The sequence below is a fragment of the Aethalodelphis obliquidens genome, unplaced genomic scaffold (assembly GCF_003676395.1).
Source record: "Aethalodelphis obliquidens isolate GAN/ISIS:26980383/991018 unplaced genomic scaffold, ASM367639v1 scaffold27, whole genome shotgun sequence".
In the NCBI taxonomy this organism is placed as follows: Eukaryota; Metazoa; Chordata; class Mammalia; order Artiodactyla; family Delphinidae; genus Aethalodelphis; species Aethalodelphis obliquidens.
Genome location: NW_020837971.1, coordinates 1,702,529 through 1,726,694, shown reverse-complemented (window position 1 = coordinate 1,726,694; position 24,166 = coordinate 1,702,529). Strand labels below are relative to the sequence as shown.

Here is a 24,166-nt window from a genome sequence, read left to right as displayed (position 1 = left end):
GAGGGAGTGTAGAAATGATTGTTTCTGAGCATGCATCTTGGAAATGTAGAATGTACTTGCCATCTTTTACAGCTCAGCACATTGTTTCATGGCTAGTGCTGCCCTAAAATAGCACATGGCTCAGCACTCAGCTCTGCCTTTTATATGCCCTTCTTGCCAACTCACACTCTGCCTTAGAAAATGTCTAACCTTTCTGTTCCTTGCTTTTAACTGTTTTCATTAACAGCAGAGGTTCTCAGTAACACATAAATGGAAATGCAGAAGGCAAAAGAGTCCTGGAGTTTGCCCAAAGCCTGCAGCTCTCTTTATGAATACTTTTATTTTTTGACAGTAATGGAACTAAAATAAAAATGACTGGATTTTTTTAACCTCATTATATAAGAGATATTTGGAAATTGAAAAAACTGAGTGTGTCTCAGTGCTATAGTTAGTTGACGCTGCAATGGTATCTATAAAAAAGAGCACCTGAATTTTTTTTTTCTTTAAAAGAAAGTATAGGCTATATTGAAGTTAGGGGGACACACCCTGATAAACCTGTATACTGAGGTAAGGAGAGTGAATAATAAGTTTTTCTATAGTTATCCTTTGTCTGAGCTCAGATTTGCTCTCACAGCCACAAAAGGAGACCTCACCTACAGCAACAAAATAAACTTGTTCCAGAGGGTGATTCCCTCATCCTTACTTTGATGAAACTGAAATTGAAGAGGGAATTAGGAATGGTGTACAGAATGAGTTTTATTTCCTTTATTTTCAGGAAGGCTTGCTGTTCCACGAGAAGAGCAAAAATATACTGACACCCTTAACATGATAAAGTGAGTTATAGTGTGACTTCCTCAGAAAATGGTTTTTTATTTTAATTGTGATTTTTGTGGACCTTAAAACTAATTCTAGCAGCATCTGCAGAAACGGCTCTGGCTCTGGACTCTGACTGCTTGTGTTTTATCATGTCCCTTTCCATTCCTGTGACCTCAGGTAAGTTACTTTCTCTGTACCTCCATTTTATGAGGATGAAAATAGTGCCTAATTCACAGTGTTGTTAGAGAATAAAATGAGATAATGTGAAGTATTTAGAATAGTGCCTGGCACAAAGGCAACATTAACGTTAGTGATTATTATTATAATGAATACAAATAAATTATCAAAATATTTTAGAAACACAGAAGACAAAATGGTAGCACACATCTATGAAGGATGGAAAAATGCATATATTTAGTTCTAGGTATATTTTTCTAAATCAAAACTGCAAAGAAAGTCTATGTAACGTATCCTATTATCCACACTTGTGAAAAACATATCCACATATTTGATCAACATGTAAAATGGATTTAAAATAATCTATCAAGCATCACTTGAGCCACCTTCATTTGACAGTTCAATTATAAATATTCACATGTATCTATGGATAATCATGGAATATGACGCATTTTTTCATGGAATTGCCATAGTTGGTTGACTAAATTAACAGAGCATATAAGCTCACTCTTCTGATTTCAGATTACTGAAGCATCCCTCTTGGTTCCCAACTGCAGGAACCTTGTACCTCTAGGAATGGCTTAACACCACAACATCATCTTTTGGCAACAGAATTAAGCTTATTGGATTCTGAGAAAACTCACCAAGAATTACTTTTTTATGACAGGAAAATATGTTTCCAACTTTTTTCTAAAAATCATTTAAAAAGAGATACACAGCATATCACTGTAATACATTTCTGTCCTAATATTTCCCAAGAGACATTCTTTGCTATACCTAAAACTTCTCTCCTCCAATTCAAGGCTATGAAACACATTTTGTCTTATTTTGACTACTAGAGTCCCATGTCAATATATACCTTACGGCAATATAGACATATGAATTTTGGGGCAATTTCTTCTCATTTTCTATTTCCACAGTATTTTACAACTGTTTTAACTTGCTCTTTACACCACAAATTTAGTGCTACTCTAAAGATTCTTTATGCTTTAGGTAACATCCAACTCACACTTGCATTCATCAATCCCTTCCAGAGTTCAGTGACTCTCTCACAGGGGAAGAATGCAAAGAGCTTCCTATTCACACAGCACCCCTTGTTGAGTTAGGTTTATTAAAACATGCAGGTGTTATTTAAGATGTTTAATTGATATTTAACTGAGACCACTGGCAGGGAAATTAAAGGAAATTGTAGTAACACAAGTTTTCCCAAGAACTAAGTATTTCAGAAGATTCAATACAACCAGAGTGAGCATTCTCCAAGATTAATGGAGTAATCAAGGCTTTATTTTTATCTCTTGGGCAACCAGTAGGCAAACTGTTTTCAACAAATGTGCCTTGCAATGTTAATGCTACCAGAGTTCATAGAGAGGCAATTTATTGTTTTGAGTTTATTGTCCAATAACAATTTATCAGCTTTTGGATTCAGCCTACTAGTTCACAGGGGTCCTTTCATTTATTGTTTAATTAACTAAGCTTTCTGTCAAATGAGGCAGGTATTAAAAGATAAAAGAAGTTTTGTAAAATTCCATCATCTTTCATTTGTATACTATCAATGACCTGGAGACTTTGACAGCTTTATTAATTAAAATTCAGCACTAAAAGAAGGCAAAAAGAATCACAAAGTAAATAACTGAAAGAGCTTATAATCTTATGCAACCCTAGTCTCTACACTGAATACACTTGTTTCCCGATACAACTCACACTGACATTTTTATGTTTTTAAACCACTGTCATGCATATGTAAATGTAAATGTAAAACTCAACTTTGGGCTGGAAAATTGGCCAATATTAGCTATGTATCCAAATAGCAAAAATCTTTATGGAGTTTTAATCTTTTAATTGTTTTTTTCTTTTGAGTTTTAGGTAATTAGTCACAGGCTTAAATGGGGTGAGGAACAGTTTAGTAGTAGAAAGTCTTTACTGAACATAGCAAGGAATTACTAGCAGTCACAAATAATTGACTTTTCTGCCATGCATTTAACTATCAATGAATTTATTTTTGAGCATTCATAGCTTTATAAAGCAATTTAAAATATTTCCATGGTTATCTTGATAACTCATAAGAGTTTTTTAGAAACTCTAAAAAGAAAACTTGAAGTGGAGCCAGACAGCTGCCTATTCAGTAAAATGATATTCAGGCTTTTTGAAGCTTGTGTTTTATTGAGTGCACCTTAGTCTTATCCTACTTCTTTATTTCAGAATATTATCTTTCTAGATCTAAAAACATAAACAAAAATGATAATCCAGTATTTATCAGGATTACTTAAAAAAATAAGGTCTGATAACTTAGAGGTTTGTACTAACAAAACCAAAACATCCACATGACTGAATTAGTGCTTCTTTGCCAAAAAATCCACCTCTGGCACAGCAACCCACAATTAGGAGGGATCTCACAAATATAGAGCTTCTCCTTGAGGAGTGAATGGTTTGTGCCCCATATCAAGCACCCCAACCCTTGGGACTTGCACAGGAGACATGAGGCCCCATAATGTCTGGTTTTGAAAACAAAGGGGCTTATGTCCAGGAGACCCAAAAGGCTGCTGGGAAGTGAGATTCTGCTATTAAAGGGCTTTTACATACAGACAACTCGCCTTGGGACTCAGCACAAAAGTAGCAGTTTGAAAACTTCCTAGTCTATATGTGAAGGAAATTCATTTGCTAATCTTAAAGCATCTGCTGGAGGGGTAGTGGCCTTTTAGGACTCTCTCTGGGGATGGAGGTGTTGGTGGGTGACATTTTTTGTGTTCTCCCCTCTACCTGGCTAGTACCACCAGGCACATACAGTCACAGCACTTCCCTGCTGCTCTGCTAAATCTCTGGCATTCACGACCTGCCCTGTGTTCTCCTGCTGCCTTCTAAAGCTGGAAGTTGAATTACTGTACTCTTCTGCTCCATCTCTAAAGATAACATCTGCAGATGCATCATGACCCTGAGTTCTCCTGCTGCCTCGCTAAAGCCAGCAGGTGTGCACAGTCCACACAGGAGATGCACCCTGATCACCTGCCTCTGGTGGCCAGGGGAGCTTTCGTTTCTGGGCCCTACAGGACGGAAACAATGAGAGAGTCAGTTCTTGAAAGGCTACCACATCCAGGGCATTGAACAGACAGCAGAATGAAACACAACCCCAGTCTTTCTGTGAAAAAAGGCCTATTTTCTTGAGCTTCAACCTGAGGGGGAAACTTAAGGTTTGCCACACATCTAGAAGCTATGGAAGTGCTCTCAGGGAATGTAGGACAGGGAATGCCATCATTGTATTCTCCTCCCTCGGCCTCACTACAGCTCACTGGTGCCTCCCAGAAAGGAGTTTATACACTCGTCTGGAGCCCTGAGTTTTGCAACTGTCATCCAGGCGACACCTCCACATCACCTGATCTGGAAGACAGCAGGGCTTACATTTGTGGTCCCACAGAGCTGTATATATTTGCATACTTTAAAAGCTGCTACCTGAGGGTATTCTTTCCAATCAGCCTGAAACTAGGTGCTCTCTGAGATCCCTCCCTATGGAACACTGATGGGGCTTGGTACACCCTCAACATCTGTGACATACCAAAAATAAATCAGGCTGCTTAGACAATCACAGGGGTTTGAGAGACACGCAAGAGTTACTGCAAGGTTGAACAACAAGGTTCATCTCCTACATAAGACCACTCCTTTGAGACTGAGAGAGGTAGCTGTTTCATCTAATACATAGACACAAATACAGAGAGTCAAGCAAAATAAGGAAACAAGAATATGTTCCAAACAAGGAACAAAATAAAACCTCAGAAAAAATCTGAATTAAATGAAGACAAGTAATTTGTCTGATAAACAGTTCAAAGTACTAGTCATAAAGATTTTCATTGAATTTGGGAGAAGACTGAATGAACACAGTGAGAACTTGAACAAATACAGAAAAGATAATAAAGTACCAAACAGAAGTCTCAGAATTGAAGAATACAAAAATGGAACTGAAAAATACACTAGAGGAGTTCAACAGCAGACTAGAAGAAACAGAAGAATTGGTAATCTGGAAGACAGGGCAGTGGAAATTCACACAAACAGGGCAGCAAAAGAAAAAAAGAATTTTAAAAAGTTAAGATAGTTTACAGGACTTCTAGGACAACATAAAGAGAAACAGCATTTGCCTTACAGGGGTCCCAGAAGGAGAAGAGAAAAAAGACAGAAGATTTATTTGAAGAAATAAGGCTGAAAACTTCCCTAACCTGGGAAAGGAAACAGAATCCAGATCCAGGAATCCCAGAAAGTTCCAAATAAGAAGAACCCAAAGAGATCCACACCAAGACACATCATAATACACTGTCACAATTTAAAGATTGAGAAAGAATGTTAAAAACAGCAAGAGACAAAAAACAACTTGTTACATAGAAGGGAACACCCATTAGACTATCAGCAGAATTTTCAGCAGAAACTTGGCAGAACAGAGGGAATAGCGTGATATATCCAAGGTGCTGAAAGGAAAAACTTCCAACCAAAAATACTCTACGCCACAAGGTTATCATCCTGAATTGAAGGAGAGATAAAGTTTTCCAGGCAGGAAAAAGCTAAAGGAGTTCATAACCAGTAAACTGGCCTTACATGAAAAGTTAAAGGGACTTTTTAAGCTGAAAGGAAGTGGTACCAATTAGTAACAAGAAAACATATGAAAATAAAAATCTCACTGGTAAAGGTAACTATATAGTAAAGGTAGTGGATTAATCACTTATGAAGCTAGTGTGAAGGTTAAAAGACAAAAGTAGTAAAAATAACTATAACTATAATTAGTTAAGGGATACATAAACTAAAAAGATGTAAAATGTGAAATCAAAAACATAAAAGGTGGTCGGGGGAGTAAAAGTATACAGTTCTAGAATGCATTCTAATTTAACTTGTTTTCAACTTAGAGTAGACTGTTATGTATATAAGCTGTTATATGTGAACCTCATGGTAACCACAAAGCAAAAACCTATAGTAGATACACAAAAGATGAGAAAAAAATCTAAGCATAACACTAAAGAAAGTCATCAAAACACAAGGGAAGGGGCTTCCCTGGTGGCGCAGTGGTTGAGAGTCCACCTGCTGATGCAGGGGACACGGGTTCATGCCCCGGTCCGGGAGGATCCTGTGTGCCACGGAGCGGCTGGGCCCATGAGCCATGGCCCCTGAGCCTGCGCATCCGGAGCCTGTGCTCCGCAACGGGAGAGGCCACAGCAGTGAGAGGCCCACGTACCTCAAAAACAACAACAACAACAAACAAACAAAAAAAGAAACGCAAGGGAAGAGAGTAAGAGAAGATGAAAGGAGTAGAGAAGAACTACAAAACAGCCCCAAAAAACAATTAGCAAATTTGTACATATCTATTAAACATTACTTTAAATGTAAAGGGAATAAATTCTACAATCAAAAGACAGAGTGGCTGAATGGATTAAAAAACAAGGCCCATCTACATGCTTCTTACAAGAGACTCACTTCAGATGTAAGGACATACACAGACTAAATGTTAAGGGATGAAAAAAGATGTTTTATGCAAACAAAACCAAAAGAAAGATGGGGTAGCTATACTTATGTCAGACAAAATAGACTTTAAAACGAATAATGTAAAAAAAAAACCAAAGATGGTCATTACATAATGATAAAGGGGTTAAACCAACAAGAAGATATAACATTTGTAAATATTTGTGCACCCAAAATAAGAGTACCTCAATATATAAAGCAAATATTAACAGACCTAAAGGGAGAAAATGACAGCAGTATAATAATAACAGGGGACTTTAGTATCCCACTAAGATCAATGAATAGATCATCCAGACAGAAAATTAACAGAACATCAGTCTTAAATAACACATTAGACCAGAAAAATTTAACAGATGTATACAGAACATTCCATCCAAAAGCAGCAGAATACACATTCTTCCCAAGTGCACATGGAATATTTTCCAGGATAGATCATATGTTAGGTCATAAAACAAGTCTCAATGAATTTAAGAAGACTGAAGTCAATTCAAGCATCTTTTCTAATTATAATAGTATAAAACTAGAAATCAATTACAAGAAAAAAAGGAAAAAAACCCCACAAATATGTGGAGATTAAACAACATGCTACTGAACAACCAATGGGTCAATGAAGAAATCAAAAGAGAAATCAAAAAATAACTTGGGACACATGAAAATGGAAATACAAGAAATACAACACACCAAAATCTATGGGATAGAGCAAAAACAGTTGTAAGAGGGAATCATAGTGATACAGGCCTACCTCAAGAAACCAGAAAATATCAAATAAACCAACTAACTTTACATTTAAATGGACTAGAAAAAGAAGAATAAATGAAGCCCAAATTAGTAGAAGGGAGGAAATAATAAAGATCAGTGTGGAAATAAATTAAACAGAGACTAAAAGACAACAGAAAAGATTAATGAAACTAAGATCTGGTTCTTTGAAAAGAACAAAATTTTTTGTACAAAATTTTTTTGATGCACCAAAGAGAAAAAGAGAGAGGGTTCAAATAAATAAAATCAGAAATGAAAAAGGAGACTTTACAGAAATACAAGGAATCACAGAAATACAAGGAACCATAAAAGACAACTATGAACAATTAAACACCAAGAAATTTGACAACCCAGAAGAAGTGGATAAATTTCTAGAAGCATACAATCGGCCAAGATTCAATGATGAGGAAATAGAAAATCTGAATAGACCAATTACTAATAAAGAGATTGAATCAGTAATTGAAAATGTCCCAACAAACAAAAGTCTAGGACCAGATGGCTTCTCTGGTGAATTCTACCAAACATTCAAAGAAGATTTAATATCTATCCTTCTTAAAACTCTTCTTTTTTTTTTTTCGGTATGCGGGCCTCTCACTGTTGTGGCCTCTCCTGTTGTGGAGCACAGGCTCTGGATGCGCAGGCTCAGTGGCCATGGCTCACGGGCCCAGCCACTCGCCGGCATGTGGGATCTTCCCGGACCAGGGCACAAACCCGTGTCCCCTGCATCAGCAGGCGGACTCAACCACTGCGCCACCAGGGAAGCCCTATCCTTCTTAAAACTCTTGCAAAATATTGAAGAGGAAGGAATGCTTCAAAACTCATTTTATGAGGCCAGCATTACCCTGATACCAAAGCCAGTAAAGGACACCAAACACACACACACAAATTACAGGCCAATATCCCAGATAAGCATAGGTGCAAAGATCCTCAACAAAATATTAGCAAACACAATTCAACAATACACTAAAAAGAGCATACACCATGATCAAGTCGGACTTATTCTAGGGATGTAAGGATGGTTCAACATCTGCAAATTAATCAACATAATATACCACATTAACGAAATGGAGAAAAATCACGATTGTCTCAAATAAATGCAGGAAAAGCATTTGCCAAAATTCAACTTTCATTCACAATAAAAACTCAACAAAGGGGGTATAGAGGGAACATGCTTCAACATAATAAGGACCCTATATGACAAACCCACAGGTAACCTCATATTCAATGGTGAAAAGCTGAAATCTTTTCCTCTAAGATTAGGAACAAGACAAGGATGTCCACTCTTTCCACTTCTATTCAACATAATATTGGAAGTCCTAGCCGGTGCAATTAGGAAAGAAGAAGAAATACAAGACATCCAAATTGGAAAGGAAGAAGTAATACTGTCACTATTTGTGGACAACATGATTATATATATATAAATTCATAAGACTTCACAAAAAAACTTTTAAAATGAATAAACTCAGTAAATTTTCAGGGTACGAAATCAATATTCAAAATTTGGATGCATTTCTATACACTAACAATGAACTATTAGAAAGAGAAATTAAGAAAACAATCCCTCCTTTATAATTGCATCAGAAAGAATAAAATACTTTATTTCTATTAATCAAAACCATTTTTGATATTCCAGATAGGAATCATGGATTAGGGCAAAGGATAAAGGGCCAAATGAATGCCGGTGAGTTTGTGCATTATATAAACCTTACCTAGTATCTTTGTCTTACATCACATTGACTAAACTTGAGTCGCATAGCCACTCATACTTGTAAAGAAATTTGGAGGACCAAGACAGCAAGGGAGCATCCCCACTTCTATCATCAATGAAAACACAGACTGCGGCTTTGGAAGACTCCATACACACTACCTCACTGGATCACTAGATAAACTCAGTGAAGTATGTATTCAGCACCTACATTGGTGCTATGAATTTTTGAGTGTTAGAATATTACTGTTTCCCATTATTTTCTGCTCTTACAAAAACCAGCCTCAGGAAGAATGCCTTAAATATTAAACTTTTAGTTGTGCATGGCCCAAGACCAAAGACAGAAGCAGGAGAGACTAATTTACCACAGGAACCATGGAGGAGCTTCTCCTTGTTTTGCTTTGAAAAGCAGGTATGAGAGGAGCTGAGTAAGGCATGATGACTAAATGTAATGCACTATCCTGGATGGGATCCTGGAACAGAAAAAGGACGTTAGGTGAAAACTAAGGGGGCTTCCCTGGTGGCGCAGTGGTTGAGAGTCTGCCTGCCGATGCAGGGGACACGGGTTCGTACCTCTGTCCGGGAGGATCCCACATGCCATGGAGCGGCTGGGCCCGTGAGCCACGGCCGCTAAGCCTGCGCGTCTGGAGCCTGTGCTCCGCAATGGGAAAGGCCACAACAGTGAGAGGCCCGCGTACAGCAAAAAAAAAAAAAAAACTAAGGAAATCTTAAAAAATGGACTTTATTTAATAGTAATATATAAATATTGGTCTATTAATTGTAACCAATGTACCATATTAATATAAGATGTTAGCAAGAGAAGAAACTGGGTGTAGGGTATATGGAAGCTACCTGTACTACCTTCTTAATTTTTCTGTAAATCTAAAACTCTTCTAAGAGTAAAGTTTATTTAAAAGGAAAAAAAAGAGTAAATACCTAGGAATAAATTTAACCAAAGAGGTGAAAGACCTGTACACTGAAAACTATATACTGAAAGAAACTGAGGAAGAAACATGGAAATGAAAAGACATTCGTGCCTATGCATTGGAAGAATTAATACAGTTAAAATGTCCATATTACCCAAAGCAATATACAGATTCAATGCAGTCCCTATCAAAATTCCAATGACATCTTTCACGGAAATTGAACAAACAATTCCAAAATTTGTATGGAACCACAAAAGACCCTGAATAGCCAAGAAATCTTGAGAAAGGTGAATAAGGCTGGGATATCATGCACCCTGATTTCAAACTATATTACAAAACTGTAGTAATCAAAAGTGTATGGTATTGGCATAAAAACAGACACATAGGTAAATGTAACAGAACACAGAGCCCAGAAATAAACTCAAGCATACACGGTCAATCATTTACAACAAAGAAGCTAAGAATATACAATGGGGAAAGGACAGCCTCCTCAATAAATGGTGTGGAAAAACTGGACAGCCCAATGCAAAAAAAAAAAAAGAATCCAGACTATTATTTTATAGCATACACAAAAATGTACTCCAAATGGATTAAAGATTTAAAAGTAAGACCAGAAACAAAAAACTCTTAGAAGACAACACAGGAAATAAGTTCCTTGACATCAGTCTTGGCGACGATTTTTTGGGTCTGACTCCAAAAGCAAAGGCAACAAAAGCAAAAATCAACAAATGGAACTATATCAAAGTAAAAAGCTGCTGCACAGCAAAGGAACCCACCAACAAAATAAAAAGGCAACCTTCTGAATGGGAGAATATATTTGCAAAACATATTATATATACAATAAGGGGTATTACCCACAATATATAAAGGCCTCATACAACTCAATGGCAAAATTACAAATAATTCGACTAAAAAATGGGCAGAACATATGAATAAACATTTTCCAAAGAGTCATACAAATGGCCAAGGGGCATATGAAAAGATACTCCACATCACTCATCTTCAGGGAAATGCAAATCAAAATCACAATGAAATAGCTCACCTTAGACCACACCTGTCAGAATGGCTACCAACAAAAAGACAAGAAATAAGTGTTGGTGAGATCGTGAAGAAAAGGGAACCCTTGTGCACTGTTGGTGGGAATGTAAATTGCTGCAGCAACTATAGAAAACAGTGGGGAGGTTCCTCAAAAAAACTGAAAATAGAATTACCATATGATTCAGTAATTCCACTTCTAGGTATTTATCCAAAGAGAATGAAAACCCTAACTCAAAAGATATATGAACACCCAAGTTCATTGCAGCATTATTTAAAGTAGCCAAGATATGGAAACAACCTAAGCTTCCGTCAATGAATGAATGGATAAAGAAGATATGGTATGCATATACAATGGAATATTATTCGCCCACAAAAAAGAATGAAATCTTGCTATTTCCAACAACATGGCTGGTCCTTGAGGGCATTATGCTAAGTGAAATAAGTCAGACAAAGACAAAAACTGTATGATCTAATTTATATATGGCATCTTAAAAAAAAAAAGTCCAAGCCTTAGATACAGAGCACAGATTGGTGGTTCCAGAGGCAGGGCATGGAGGGTGGGCAAAATTGGTGAAGGGGTCAAAAGATATAAAACTTCTGGGTATAAAATAAATACGTTATGGGGATATAATATATAGCATGGTGACTACAATTAATAGTACTGTATTTGAAAGTTGCTAAGAAAGCAAATCTTAAAGTTCTCATCACAAGAAAAATAATTTTTGGAACTTTCTACAATGACATATGGTAACAACCTGTTGCAGTAACCATTCTGCAGTGCATACAAATATCGCACCATTATGTTGTACACCTAAAACTAATACAATGTTATATGTCAATTATAGCTCAATAAAAATATAAACAAAAGAGAAAAGAATATCTCATTTTTAAATAGAAACAATATTTAACACATTTAAAGTAGTCATCAGATTTCATATCTATTCAAATATAGACAATATTTCCATTTTTCTGAAGCTCAGCACCTTTTCTTAAAATTACATGCAACTGATATCTTCTGTCAAATTATGGAGTATTTATTCCTGATTTTGTAAAAGATTACATGCTAAAATTTCTTCTTGATAAAGCAGAATCTTTTCAACAATTATTTCCCTTGCATATTAGCAAGCAAAACAAGTTTTGTCTATTTATATACATAGCCTCGCCTTTCCTTATGACCCTTATTGATCTTAAAGATTTTCTGGAAAAAAAATATACAATAATGTTATGAAATGTGAATTTGTCAAACAATTGGAATTTTTTCAAGAAAAATTCAACTCAAACAAAAATAATTTGCATGAACGTTTTATTCATTTGAAAAGGTATATGGCAAAAAATAAGAATTATAAAAATTATGAAATGCAATATCTAATAGGAGTCACAGTTCTTTTTTTATTTTTTGTTGTGGTACGTGGGCCTCTATACTGTTGTGGCCTCGCCCGTTGCAGAGCACAGGCTCCGGACGCGCAGGCTCAGTGGCCATGGCTCACGGGCCCAGCCGCTCCGTGGAAAGTGGGATCTTCCTGGCCCGGGGCACGAACCCGTGTCCCCTGCATCGGCAGGCGGACCCTCAATCACTGCGCCACCAGGGAAGCCCAAGTCACTGTTCTTTTAACATGCAAGATTTATCTAGCACAAATGTAACTAATTAATAACACCTGAAGTACATTCTCCCATAGTAGTGATGACCATCTGGTTGACCTTGCACTAGATGAATAGGGAAGGCAAATCTGTAAATCATTGTTTCCTAAATGTTATCACCACCACAAGAAGGGATGGAATTTGGATGGGAGAAGAGATCTCTTATTTCACCTACCTTTAAATTGACTGTGATTCTTAATTGGACAGTAAGACAAGACTGAGAGGATTCTTCTAATGTGTCACTCAGAAATTTTAAATTATGAAATAAATGAAAGTATATATCTGTATATATTTAAATTAACATATATTCATATATATGTCAACCTTGTACAAAGTTCTATATTTTGATGTTAAGACTAAACCATTTTGGAAGAAATTTAGTAACCTATTCAGTGCGATACTCAGAGAAGTCATAATAAGATCAAAGAGACACTTTAAGTGATAAGAAATTTGGAACAGGATCTCAAGCAGGTTCACTGTCAAATCTCTTAAGAAAATTAATATGAATTAATGATTAAAATATATACATTTTAACAATTGGTTTTGCTCAAGGTACTTTTCCAATGATACTTTGTCTATTATACAGTTCATTTTTGGAGTTTTTTTTGGTATTAATTTAGAAACCGTGGCATTTCATTATGCTTGTTGATATATCTCTTTAAAACAGTATTCAAATTAAGTGAATTCTATCTCTCTAATTATTTCCTAGTAAGACTCTTGGGAAGAATAAAATAGGAATTATAAGACTTTCAGATCATTAGCTTATCTAATCATGCTGTATTCTGCATATGTTATAAATTAAAGTATTATTCTATAAGAATCTGTTTTGAGATTAAGAGCATTTAAAATTTTACATATGCAGAATTTTAAAAAGCCCATCATAATTTCTAGTCACTTTGTAAATAGCAGTCACTGTCCTACATGGTATTGAAGTTTGGTTTTAAAAGATTGTATTAATTTCCTCTGTAAAAGGTAAATTGTAATAGTCTTTTCAAACACAGACCTAATGAATTATCTCTACTGACACACTTGTTTTTAATGTTTACATATTTTGGTTTAAGTTTCAGTTAAAAGAAGTTCGATTAGTTTCAAAGTAATAGAGAGAGCAAGTTTAGATACCTCATCTATGAGACCACTCCATCTTCCTATATGCTGAGAGAAATACAGAAAACTGGGGAGAAATTGTACTGTTCCTTAATGCCTTTCTTTTTTATTTGATTAGGTAATTCATAGTTCTCAACTTAGGAGAAGAGGTGTTGGCAGACTGCAAGATTTGTTAGTAATTAAAAAAAAAAAAGATACTTCAAAGGTCTGTTTTTCCTTTCTTCCCAACTTAACTGGATAGCCATGGGTTTTTGAGGGGAATGCCTAACTCAGAAGCTAAGGAAACAAGTAGAAGCTCACACACTCTAAGTTCTAAATAAGGCCCCTTCAGTGCTTATGATGACCTTGGGGAAAGCACTTGGTGATTTAAGAAAGAAAGAGAAAAGGATAGCCATTTGAGTGATAAGTGTCAGTCATACTGCTGTTTGACATTCAAGATAGAGTTTCAAAGACATCCTGCTACATAAGGCTTGAGAGTATACTATTTCTCAAATGAATGAAAATATGCCCAGTGACACTGAGGTTTACGCAGAGACAGAGCTGAAAGAAGTAATAAAAATATAAATGACCTGACTGGCAGGATGATCTTCCTGCCTGATCCATTTCTTTCTTTCTTTCTTTATTTTTTTTTTGCGGTACGCGGGCCTCTCACTGTTGTGGCCTCTCCTGTTGCGGAGCACAGGTTCCGGACGCGCAGGCTCAGCGGCCATGGCTCACGGGCCCAGCCGCTCCGCGTCATGTGGGATCTTCCCGGACCAGGGCACGAACCCATGTTCCCTGCATCGGCAGGCGGACTCTCAAACACTGCTCCACCAGGGATGCCCTCTGATCCATTTCTTATTCCATCTGTCCAATTAGTATGCGTTATGTGACTGACCAAAATCATCCATCTACAAGTCATTTGAACTATATACATTAAAGCTCATGCGCACATTTGGCAAACCATACCCTCAGAGGACCATAAGCCTTTCATGTTTGTGAAAATTTGAAATCACACTCGTTTCCCTAAGCTTCTGAAGAGAACATCTGCATACAACAGCAATCAAAATATTGCAATATTTCCGACTATTCTTTTAGGTCCTTTTCAATTAATTAGAAGACTTTGCCAACCTCAGGAACTCCTCATGGAAATAGAAGAAACACCAGTAGAACAATGTATGGAGAGACCAGTTTTGAGGCTAAGGCCCAATATGTATTATAAAAAATTGTAATAATTAAACTTGCATAGCTCTTTCTGCTGATGAGGATTAGCAGTTAAGGGGTGTTCCTCAACAAAGCCAAGTGACTACTAAGATCAAAGACCTTAGGCTTTGAGTTCTTCACCACCTCCTCATGCGCGTGCATGCAAACACAGAAGAAACTTCAGAAAGGGCAGAATATACTTCAAGCATTTTCATAAACAAATGCAAGAGAGGCTTTTGTCTATTAACCAATAATTTAAAATAGCTGTCATCCAAAAAGCTGTCCACTAGATATTTTTAAAGCTAATCAATACTCAATAATATTTTACTGTCTTTAGTAATTTTTGAATCTGGATAAGAAAAAATACTTCAAATAACATTGTCCTCAGAGTGTTTATCAACTTTCTTACCATCAAATGTTAAGTAAACTCTTGCTTGGGGCTGAGATGATCCTTTTACACAGGTAGAACAAACAAATACTCCAACCAAGACCCAAATTGCCTGGAATGCCATTTCTTCAGATTTGCAAGTTAATATCCAAGGGAAAGTACCTTTAAAATAAAGATAACAAGTTTGTTATATTTCACTTCACATTTTAGGAGCACACGCCCCCCTTCCCACCACACACGCAAAACCAGCAATCTAGACAGAGCACTCTATTCACAAAAGACACAGCTGAATTTTTACAGTCATGCAAACAGTAGGAGGTGCTGTGACTGTTTCTTAGATGTGAAAATTTGGATTTGATTTCATTTGTGTCTGGAAGTCTTTGTTAAAAGTGAAATTATTTCATCTTCCAGCAAAATAATGCTAATATTAAACAAGGCAGCCAGGAAAAAGTTACTGATTCCCAAAGGAAAAGCCAATATTTAAACTTATTTTTCGCTTTAAAAAACACATTACATTGAAAAGACTTGAGAATGGTGCAAATAGGTATTAGTGGATGAAAACTTCTCTTTCTACCATAAATATAGTAGCAGTAGGAAAATCCCACATGAACATTCACTTCCACACACTCATTATCTCTTTTGGAGTAACCATCTCTGAAATGATATTTCTACACAGAGATCTACTAGTGCTCAATCCTTGATCACTGGAATTAGTTATCTGCCAGTTTAAACAGATGACCATACAGCTGTTAAATGATGTAGATGAGGTAACCATGGATTTGTGCCAAATTCAAACCAATGACTTAGTGGTGAGCAATCCAGTGAACCATATATCCCTCAATGCATATTTAAAATAAATCGACTAGAAAGTGGGCTGTCAAAATGTCAAAAGATAAATCAGAGAGACAGGTATTACTGTTTGAAACTATAGCTATAAAATTGACACATGCTATTAACTAATGTCTGAATAACAAAGATCAGGTAGTGTGGAACTTCATATCTATAGGAGCTCTAGTGGCCACAATATGCAAAATAAACTCAGGACCATAAAAGAAACCCCATCATTTTGAATCTACCACAATTATACAATAAGATGACATGACAGAGTTTAATCTAGAAATTTATTTTTACAAGTTACAACAATACTGATCTTCAATATTATGTGGCTTTTAAAATTAAAATTTTACCACTAGTTTTATTCAATAAAGAAATGCCACTAAAATTTGAAAAGTAACAGAAGCAATAGAAAAGCTTTAGTAATACAGAAGCAAAGGAACAATTAAACCGAACATGCCATTGTAAACAAAAATTATAAGTTGATTTCCTAGGTGGTATATATGTTATAAGAGGCAGAAACAAAATTGCATGCTTCTTTTACCACACAGATGGAGGAAACCCTAGAGATGTTTGTGTTGGTAATTTTCAAAAGAAACACTTTCTTCCTGCTTCCACAACCTCTTCACCTTGTCATCCCTAAATTAACTTAGAAGAAAATTGATTTTATAGGGTGACTTTCCCTTAGTAATTTACTCCCTGGTTTTGTTGACTTTATGTATAAAGACCCCCACACACAAAGCTATAAATATGCCTAAACTTTGTCTCTTTATTAAGCAGGCTGATAATAATCACGAATTTCTACATATTGCTATTAACAATGTCTTATCTGATATGCCTCCACGAGAGCTACATATGCCACAAATTGCAAAGAATAATATTGGAGATGAAATGACAGGTCAAGTGGAGTGAGTATACAGAGCAATGTGATTTCAAGCCAACCTAGAGCTGAGAAGGGACTGAAAGCCAAGTGTCTCATACACGCCCCCGCCCCTCATATTTTATGACTTCTTCCCTTTAACTCAAACACTTAAGACATGCTGCTTGTTGTTTTCACTTGTACTGACTGAACACTAATAACACGTAAGAAAAGGACTCTTTTATAAAATCCTCTCGAGTAATTTTGCCTTAGAAGGCAGGGAAATACTCAGCTTTAAACTCTCCGCAGGTGTCACAACCTAAAGAAACAATTCCAGCCGGGCTCTCAGCAAGGGAAACACTTCCATGACAAACTGCATGCGCTCTTAAGAAAATATCCAGACCTGAGCACACTGATATGTGAAAAGTCTATACCCAGACCCAAAAGTTATATTTTTCTAAATTTGTAATGCTGAAAACAACGAATCCAGCTTACCGATGTGGGACGAGATCAGCACGGAAAAGTCAATTTGCTACAGGTTTGGATCCGCGTGTTTGTAGTCCTTTTCCCCAAAGACCGTAATTTCTAGGGCGTCCCAGAGGTGAAATTCTTTCTTCCCGGTCCTCTGAGTTTCTTTGTAAAGGAATCCTCAACGTTGCAGTGGCGCGGCACCGGGAGCCCTGCTCTGCGTCGCTCAATCAAGCACTATGAAGTGAATGGAAAGTGGCCGGCGCATGGGGCGAGCGCTCGGGTGTCCGATTACAGCGACGCGGCGCGCGGCTCTGGCTGCCCCAGCGCGCCGCCCAGCCGGCTCGCTTCACCCGCCCAGCACACTCGGCCGCATCTCCACCCGCCGCGAGGCCCCACCCAGAGCGCGCCCGCGAGAGGGTGGCAGGGAGCCGCCAGGGCGGGGCCGACCCCAGGACAAGACGCCCTAGAGATACAGGAATGCGCCGCAGCAGTCTGGGGGACGAACTGAACACCTCTGCTGCTTTCGCGCTCTGCAGTGGAGTGAACAACTTAACAGGGTGTGCTCCAAGGTTTTTGTTTGTTACCGGCTGCTCTTGGAAGGCATTCAAGATTAAGCTTGGCCTTAAATATCAAAGTGCAAAGCAGCTTTTGCAAGAGAAGGATCACTAAATCCTTTTAAGGCAAAGAGATGCGTTTTTAAAAGGGCACGAGTCTCGTTCTTTTCCCGTAGAAAATTTTCTAAAACCGGTCGAGATAAACCAACAGCCTCATCGCAGATGCTTATCCTTTTAATGGGTATTGTTTCCTATTGTTTCCTTAATGTCCGAAAGGCAGTAACTCTGTTGACCTCACCACGTTGACTCATAATACAGTACTCTACCTCCACCCTCCCAGATATTACCAAAACATAATTACAAGAAATTATTTCACAGTTTTGTAAAGGAAGGCTGTTCTGAACTATGCCAGCAGATAGAGGTTTACAAATCTAGGCCTCAGGGGGTATATTTCAGCACTACTTTCAGATAAACTTGTTAAACTCTGGAATGACTTTGATGTTTAAGTGAAAATTATTTCTCCGGATCACAATGAGCTACATACTTGAACTTCGGGAGAAATGAGCTTCGACCTCCATAAAATGAGCAGGTACTTGCTTAAAAATCACTGTGGGCTACAGCCCAGCAGATGTCACTATACAGAGGGAACATGGAGTGTAATTTCTCCACCTTGTTCCTCATAATTTTCTTTATGAAGTAAAGCAGATCACTAAATTCTTATAAACTATCATAGAAAACACTTCTGAAAGTGCAAAATCTTTGATGGAGTGGGACAGCTGAACTAAATCTCAGGTAGGAGGAAGTGAAGAAGTGATTAAGACATATCTTTCATGTATCTAAGCACCACTTGTTATGTCGACATAAGTCATGTCCCTAACTCTTTCTGTATAGCTGAGATATGAAGGGATCATGTCAAATAAGAATGCAAATTTAAGTGTTCAAAAATTATATTCCAGGGCCAATATTATCTTTAAACACAACTATGTTTATGAAAGAAATTTCCAATTCAGTGGATGTGTTCTTTTAAAAAAATCTAATACAGTTAAATTATTTTTTGTGATAATTAGTGCAATAAAAATGTGAGTAGCTCCTTGACATAAGTTTGTAATAATGAATTTAACCCACAAAACATCTGACAGTATCAAAAAACCAGATGCAAACATGAGTAAGCACTATGCATGGTTTTCTCTGAAATACTTCTGAAACTGATTAAGATCCAAGTTATACTGACCACTATTATCTTCCTACTGATGCCTGAGTCAGCATTTGTAAATTAGGAAGACAGGGAATAAGTCATTAAGAAAGAAGAATGCTGTGAGCTTTAACAAATTATGTAATTCTTAATTTCAAAATGTGGAGTCATTAGACACTGATTAATCTATAAATCTATGTAAAGTAGAATATATTTACACATTTATTTTTCAGTTTCAGGGAACTGAGATGAAGAAATGCAAGGTAAAATGCATGTCAAATGGTGTTTTTACAGGGGAGTTTACTACCAAACTCAATTTATAAAAACCCAAAGCATTATCTCAGTCTCTCATATATACTCAAAAGGCTTTAAGAAAGTGTGACAAATAGTTTAGATTTAACTACAGTCTATGAAACTTGTGCTGTGATTCCCTCTATCTTTCTTGAATAAACTTCTTTTCTATGCATTTAATTGAATTGTATGCCTAGTACTGAGACACTGAATGCTACTTGCTTAGTACTCAGACATTTACCATTGGCCGCACCTCAAAATAAGTCATGAAAATATTGATAGGCATTAGCCAAGGCAGATTCAAGCACAAGGACGCAATTACTTCTCATGTTTGATTGAAACTTGGGCCATATAGTGAAATTCTAACAGTGGCACTAAGTTCCCATAGCAAGATTTATCTCTGCTCCCCTTTCTCCAAACTGCTTAGGAGCCTAAAACACCTTGACAGGACTTATATAAGAAACATTGCTGGCCAGTGCTACTTTTCTCCCATGCAGTCTTTGACTCTTACAGGTGGGAAAGTCCTTACAGGTGGGAAACAACATGAGCTAATTGTGTAAGCTAATTTGGGAAAGGTGGACACTACATGGATGTAGAAGAGTAATGACACAATTAAATTTCGAGGCTACTAATTACAAATTTTGCCCTCATCAAAATGTCTTGGGAAAAAATATCCAAGTTAAAATACTAGAATCACTCTCATTGAGATGTTATAGAAATGTTATAGAACCTTGTACACTGAAGTTTCTCTATTGAAGTATAGTGACTTTATTTTTTAATATTTTATATTTTTGGTGGTCCTTAAAAATACTATTTAACTTAAAATCTTGGACTGATTTTGAGTAATGTACTCATCTTTTTTTTTTTAATGAGTTGTACAGCTATGAATTCTCTTATTTCAAATTTAAAGAAAAGAGATCATTTTCAGATTTTCTCCATCATACAGATAACTTATATAAATAAACTTTACCTCGAGAATCTCAGTCCTTCAGAGATTGAAAGTTGTCCTCTTATTAGTTATAATTAGTATTTGTCACAGGAGAAGATAGTTCATGTATATTCTAGTCATTTTGCATATTATATGAACAGCATTCTTAAATGAAGTTACTATTTTACATATGAGAACATTGAAGGTTTGCCCAAAGTCACATGGATAGTAAATATTGGACTAGAAAGAGAAACTGGGCATGACTGACTCATCATTTCATTTTTTTCAATATGAACCTGAGCAACGGTTACACTTGCTTCTTCTCTTTAATTCTCCTCTCCTCTTTCCCTCTCCTCTTTTCTATCTTCCTCCTTTTCTCAAATTCCAGATGACAGCCTTTTAAACCTCCTGAATTATATCTTTAGAAAGTTTGTACTTCAAATGGTTATTTACATTGTTCACATCAGCCTTACTTCTCCTTGGTTTACCTTAGCTGGTCTGAGAGCAAGCTGGTCAAACAGGTCTGGTCTAGAAATCTGTTGTGGAATTGCTATCTGCATGGATGATAGGCTTTAGTATTTCCTCTATTAAAATCATTCCTTATTTTTCAATAAGATGAGTGTACCTCTATTTTCATTCTTAACGCATTGCTAATCTATATCCCTGACCCTTGATCTCCTTCTCTTTTGATATGTACTAGACCCTAGGTTTCTCAAATTGTACAGTCCCTGGCACTGAACAAAATAAACTGGTGACAGTGGTTTGCACTGGAGAGGGAAACTGGCCAGAAAGAGAATTTTTGTTGTTTTCCCCTTTTTGCCTTTGTAATTTTAAACCAGATGAATGTATAAGCTTTTACAAAATTTGAAATTTAATTCTTCAACATTACTTTAAATACCCTTAAACTTCTCAAACACAATAAAGTGCTGTATTTCCCAACTCAACCAGAATAAGAGCATGTGACCTCTAATGTCTATGTATTATCGTATTTCAAATGTAAAATTAGAATAGTAAGGAATTTCAGTAGTAGGAGCCTGTTAGTGATTTTATTTTATTCTTTATATGCACATGACAAAGTTGTAAGAGAGTGTTGTGATCACTCACACTTTCATCACAGGGGTAAAATGTGAACTCTGTTTTGTCCTTATTGGAATATTTCATGGGAAACCTCATGAGGGGAGTAGTATCTGTCTTTGAGATTAACTATCAATATAAATAATTGCAGTTGCAAAGTAAGTGATAGTTACTTAATAATGTTTGTTAATTGAATATATGCACACACACCCACAGTCAGACTTCTTTTAAGGAAGGCAAACTGCTTTGATGGCTCTATTGTATCTAAATCTCTCTTTCTCTTTACCTGACAGTATAAAACCCTTTCCCATATCTATTCTCACAGGAGAGCTAAGAGAGGCCCATGGAAGTGCCTCTGATTGTCATATGTGTGTAAGGAGGGTCAAAAATAATAACCAGCTGGAGCAATGAATTCAGGACTGTTAGTTACGGCTAAATTGACTCCCATCTACAGTCCTTCAGCCTGGTCAAAGGCCTTTTCCATGTCATCTTCAGATTTTACTATTTTTCTATTATTCATGGACTTTAAGTGGTTGATTAGAAAGTAGAATATTAAATTGTATAAACAACTTTCACATCCTAGCAGAGGCATTCTCGTAATGAAAATCATATGACCAAGTCATCTATACCAGTGATTCCTAGGAGATAGAGAAGACTGTGAGGTAAATTTAAAAAGCATCAACTGGGCTTCCCTGGTGGCGCAGTGTGAGAATCTGCCTGCTAATGCAGGGGACACAGGTTCGAGCCCTGGTCTGGGAGGATCCCACATGCCGCGGAGCAACTAGGCCCGTGAGCCACAACTACTGAGCCTGCGCGTCTGGAGCCTGTGCTCCGCAACAAGAGAGGCCGCCATAGTGAGAGGCCCGCGTACCGCGATGAAGAGTGGCCCCCGCTTGCCACAGCTAGAGAAAGCCCTCGCACAGAAACGAAGACCCAACACAGACAAAAATAAATAAATTAATAAAATAAATAAATAAAGAAAATAAAAAGCATCAACTACTACTTATTATACTTATTTAATTTTAGTCACGATACTTAATGCTTTGAAATTTCAAGTGACATCTAATAACTTTAAAGAAGGATATACAATTTTCATTTTTTAACAAATGCAACACAAGATATGCAGCTCAGGGTACATTTCAGTGAAATATTTTTCCTCTGATGGATTGTGTCTGTTGCAATGGGCTCACTGAATTTTAGACGAGAAGTGTACCAGAGGGGAGTATGATTTAAAAGAGAATATGTTATTTGATAGATATTTTACAAAGAGTATTTCTTTTAATATCCATGACACTCCTAAAAGGAAGGTATAAGTATTGACATTATGCAAACAGGAAAGCCAGTGCAAAAATCTGAGTCACCTTCTCCTACCTGGGCCCTATCCCTAGGCAATGAATTCAGATCTGCCTGTGCCCGAGTCCACACACTTCCCACTTTCTACTACCATTGGTACATTAGTCCAGTCCAGTAAGTAGGAAAAGGCAGTGGAGACCTTTACCTTTCCTCCTAGGCTATTTAGGTCCTGAAGAAGGTTTTCTGTTTTTGTTGGATACTAAACACTATCTCACAGATCTGAGTTGTAAGTGCAGATGTCTTATTATCACCATGAAATTATAGACAGTTTCAGAGCAAAATCACTGTCTATTTCTCCTTCATATCTTTAGAATAGCTAGAACTGAGATGATTAATGAACAGCCTTGAAGTACAGATGGAGAAGGATTTCAGGGAGTATGGGTGGAAGAGAAGAGGGAATCAATAATAAATTGGCTAGGTAAAAGACCACACAATTATAAAACAAAAATTCATGCATATTCTTTTTATCATCCATCCAAGGGCACATTTATAGTTATATAAATTGGTTCTCTTCCCTTATGTCTATTTTGTTACTTATGCAAATCAGTAAATGCCAGTCCAGAAACAAATTTGCACAGTGGATTCAGCCTGAGTAACATGAGGTTCATTGATATCAGGGAAGGTCAAATCTGATTATTACAAGTCACAGGTTACCTGTTATGCCAAATGTCACCAGGGTTACTGAGCAGTCTTTTGTTCATTCACTGAGGATAATGTTCCAGCTTATTTTCACGGCTTAGACATTCCCTTTCACTGACTGAAAGGTCCAGGGTCCAGGTTAAACCCTCATCCCCTCTCATCCATTCCTTCCCCTGGCACCTTAAACTTCTATGCATCAAATGCCTCACCTTACAATTCTTTGACCACACCATACCTCCTCACACTTCTGTGGTTTTGCACACCATTTCCTGTTTTCCCCCATCTCACCCACCTTTTAAATTTTTTCTCATTCATTGAGACTCACCTCAAATAAATCCTCTCTGTTCCTCTTCTACAATCCTAGGCAAAATTAGTCAAGTCCTGGATGTTATATATAAAGTGGTAACAATATTAATTTTGATGTCAAATAGATTTTGATTTAAATTTTTGATACCTAACTTACTATTTTGAGTATTGTTTGATTTCCAGTTTTATTTTTGTTATTTGTAAAATGAGAATTATACCAACTACTGTTAGGTTGATGGTTAATTAGATACTATAATGTATGATGATACCTCTCTCTATTGTATTCCCATAAATTTGTTTATCCCTCTGCTGTATACTTACTTAGTGTTACAATCATGTGAAAATGTTCTCCATTAACTCCCACTGCCACAGGAAAGGATATAGGACGCTAGACATTTTGTAGCCAGAAGCAAAGCCAAGTCGTGGCACACAGTGACTGCTGGATAAATGGTTACTCAATTAACTA

At 36.9% G+C, this 24,166-nt stretch overlaps 1 protein-coding gene across 1 annotated transcript in view; it reads right to left on the bottom strand.

Annotated features, from left to right (window-relative positions):
* The window catches only part of SEMA3C (semaphorin 3C), a 187,495-nt gene extending 169,883 nt beyond the window's left edge, over window positions 1–17,612 (bottom strand). The window contains exons 1-2 of the mRNA XM_027123786.1: window positions 17,388–17,612; window positions 15,221–15,361 (exon numbers count right to left, since the gene is read on the bottom strand). Of these exons, the coding sequence (XP_026979587.1) occupies window positions 15,221–15,323 (103 nt within the window). The 5' untranslated portion in view covers window positions 15,324–15,361; window positions 17,388–17,612. The remainder of the gene's footprint in view (window positions 1–15,220; window positions 15,362–17,387) is intronic.
* Window positions 17,613–24,166: the final 6,554 nt, after the last annotated feature.